The sequence below is a fragment of the Limulus polyphemus genome, unplaced genomic scaffold (assembly GCF_000517525.1).
Source record: "Limulus polyphemus unplaced genomic scaffold, Limulus_polyphemus-2.1.2 Scaffold3699, whole genome shotgun sequence".
NCBI classification, from domain to species: domain Eukaryota; kingdom Metazoa; phylum Arthropoda; class Merostomata; order Xiphosura; family Limulidae; genus Limulus; species Limulus polyphemus.
Genome location: NW_013669309.1, coordinates 111,506 through 113,643, shown reverse-complemented (window position 1 = coordinate 113,643; position 2,138 = coordinate 111,506). Strand labels below are relative to the sequence as shown.

At 34.6% G+C, this 2,138-nt stretch overlaps 1 protein-coding gene across 2 annotated transcripts in view; it reads left to right on the top strand.

Moving 5' to 3' along the window:
• Nucleotides 1-361: 361 nt before the first annotated feature.
• Nucleotides 362-2,138, top strand: part of LOC106469875 (RCC1-like G exchanging factor-like protein) — a 51,551-nt gene continuing 49,774 nt past the window's right edge. The window contains exon 1 of one of the 2 annotated variants that reach the window (XM_022398451.1): nt 362-1,345. In XM_022398451.1, the coding sequence (XP_022254159.1) occupies nt 1,288-1,345 (58 nt within the window). In that variant the 5' untranslated portion in view covers nt 362-1,287. The remainder of the gene's footprint in view (nt 1,346-2,138) is intronic. The other variant, XM_022398452.1, reaches the window with a different exon arrangement.

The window sequence follows — 2,138 nt, the reverse complement described above, 5'->3', positions numbered from 1 at the left end:
ATAAAAACATATCCCGGTATTATTACAAGTTCTTCTTCAAATATTATGTTCATAATTGAATAATGTCTGTTGTTTATGTGTCATCACAAATAACCTTGAATTGATAAGAAAACGCTTTTATGCTAATTATTAGAACTTAATATAAACTCTTATTATATATATTTAATTATATCATACCGTCATGTAAACCAGTGTCGGATCAAACAGACTGTTACAAAATTTCATCCAATAAACGATTAGCATTCAGATGTAACAAAAAGCGAGCTATTCAACGGTCGAGTAGCGAAGACTTCACAATTAGTGTACTTACGTTGTGTTAGTACTGAAAGGTGGGTTGTGAGCTTAACAATGGTCGGTTATGGTTTCCTGAAAAAAAAAAAGGGAAGTGAATTAATGTATATTTGTATACTTTGCTTTGTTGTGTTTGTAATGCTATTGTTTTTAAACCAAGTTAATAAACCACACGTTGGATCCAGTACTGACGTGGTTTTGTTTCGATACACCAAGTAGTGTTAGTGTTCTGGTTTCGTATTTTATTATTTAACAGCAACAACAAAGAAGAAGTTTGCTACCACGACAACGTCAAGCTAGACAGAATTTTATAGCAGTAACAATTTAGTGTTTCTTGCTGACGCAAGTAGCCCTACTCTCCTCTCCAGAGTAGTTTTTGAGCGTGAACTGAAACATCAAATCCGGATAATTGTGTTTCATAAGAAATTGAAATTCTTCGTCTTGCTTCAGTTAAACCGTTTGTACAAAGTGTGCGATTACCGCTTTTAATGTGTGTTCAAAAATGACAAGCAGTCTTTACATGCTGTGTTCCTTGATCAGTACTGTAGGCTATAAGTAGAATCAACACAGCCCGTACTTCTAGTCGCGTAATTTGAATATTAGATATCCAAGTAATGAAACGACAACTTGCCAAAGACAAGTCTGATCACGTGACAGAACTCTTCTAAACAGGGTGAAGCTGTCTTCCTGCGTTTCATTAGTGGTTTCGGTTCCGTGGCGGAAGGATGGAACGTGCGAGAACAAACATTGCTACGCCTTTAAGAATTTCCCCTTCATTAGTTGCAATCATGAAACATCCAACTGCGTGATTTTTTACAGGATATCCGTTTAAATTAGTCTGTTTGGTATTACTGATATTTTTACACACAGTGTTAAAAGTTATTCATTTCCTCACGAGTTAACTTCAAAAATATATGCAAGGGAACACATACACTCTGACTGAGCGTCGTAGTTATAAAACTTGTTTACAGTGACACATGTTCCGAAAAGGATGCTATGACGATATACAAGAAAACAACTGATGTGATGGCAACTTGGGTGAAACGTTTTTACGGTAAGAATAACAGGATCACATTATGATATTATCTTTCAATGAATAATTCCAAGTAAATATACATGATACTTTTTATATAGTGACGGTAATAATATTGGGTTTAACTCAGTACTATTAGTATTAGTGTTTCCATCTTAGCAAGATTTACATCCTTCTCACTAACTAAGGCAAGTGGAACCAGGTTAATGTATTGAAGTTTACATCTAATTTATCCACGTTAAAATATTCTAATCAAATTGATATATTTTATTTATCCGAGATTTAGATCAGGTGATATACGCAATATTCTTAGAATCAAATCATTTGATTGAATGATACCAGAGTTGACGTGAATGACGTGTTGCTAATTGCGCCAGTAGTTTCGACGGAAGACCCGGAATATTCAGAAACTATTATCTCTCCTCTTGTGAAAGATGAATGAATACCAAATAAGAAGGAAAAAAATTATTACTTGCGGAGAGAATTGGAAAACGAGAAATGTTTTTGTCACGAACTAGTAGTATTAGCAGCACTAGTAGAAGCTTAAGCATGTGTGTTTTACAGCTTACAAGACACTTTCACTTAAAAGCAATAAACAATAAACGAGATATGACTCTAGAAACTTGGCGTATTTAAGTTTTAGGAGTTTAAGAAAGAGTCGACAGAGACTTTCTTGAAACAATTATGTTGGCTTTATAATGATTTCCAAAGAGAATGAGATGGTCAGATATATTGTTTGTTTGTTTTGAATTTCGCGCAAAGCTACACGAGGGCTATCTGCGCTAGCCGTCCCTAATTTAGCAGTGTAAGACTA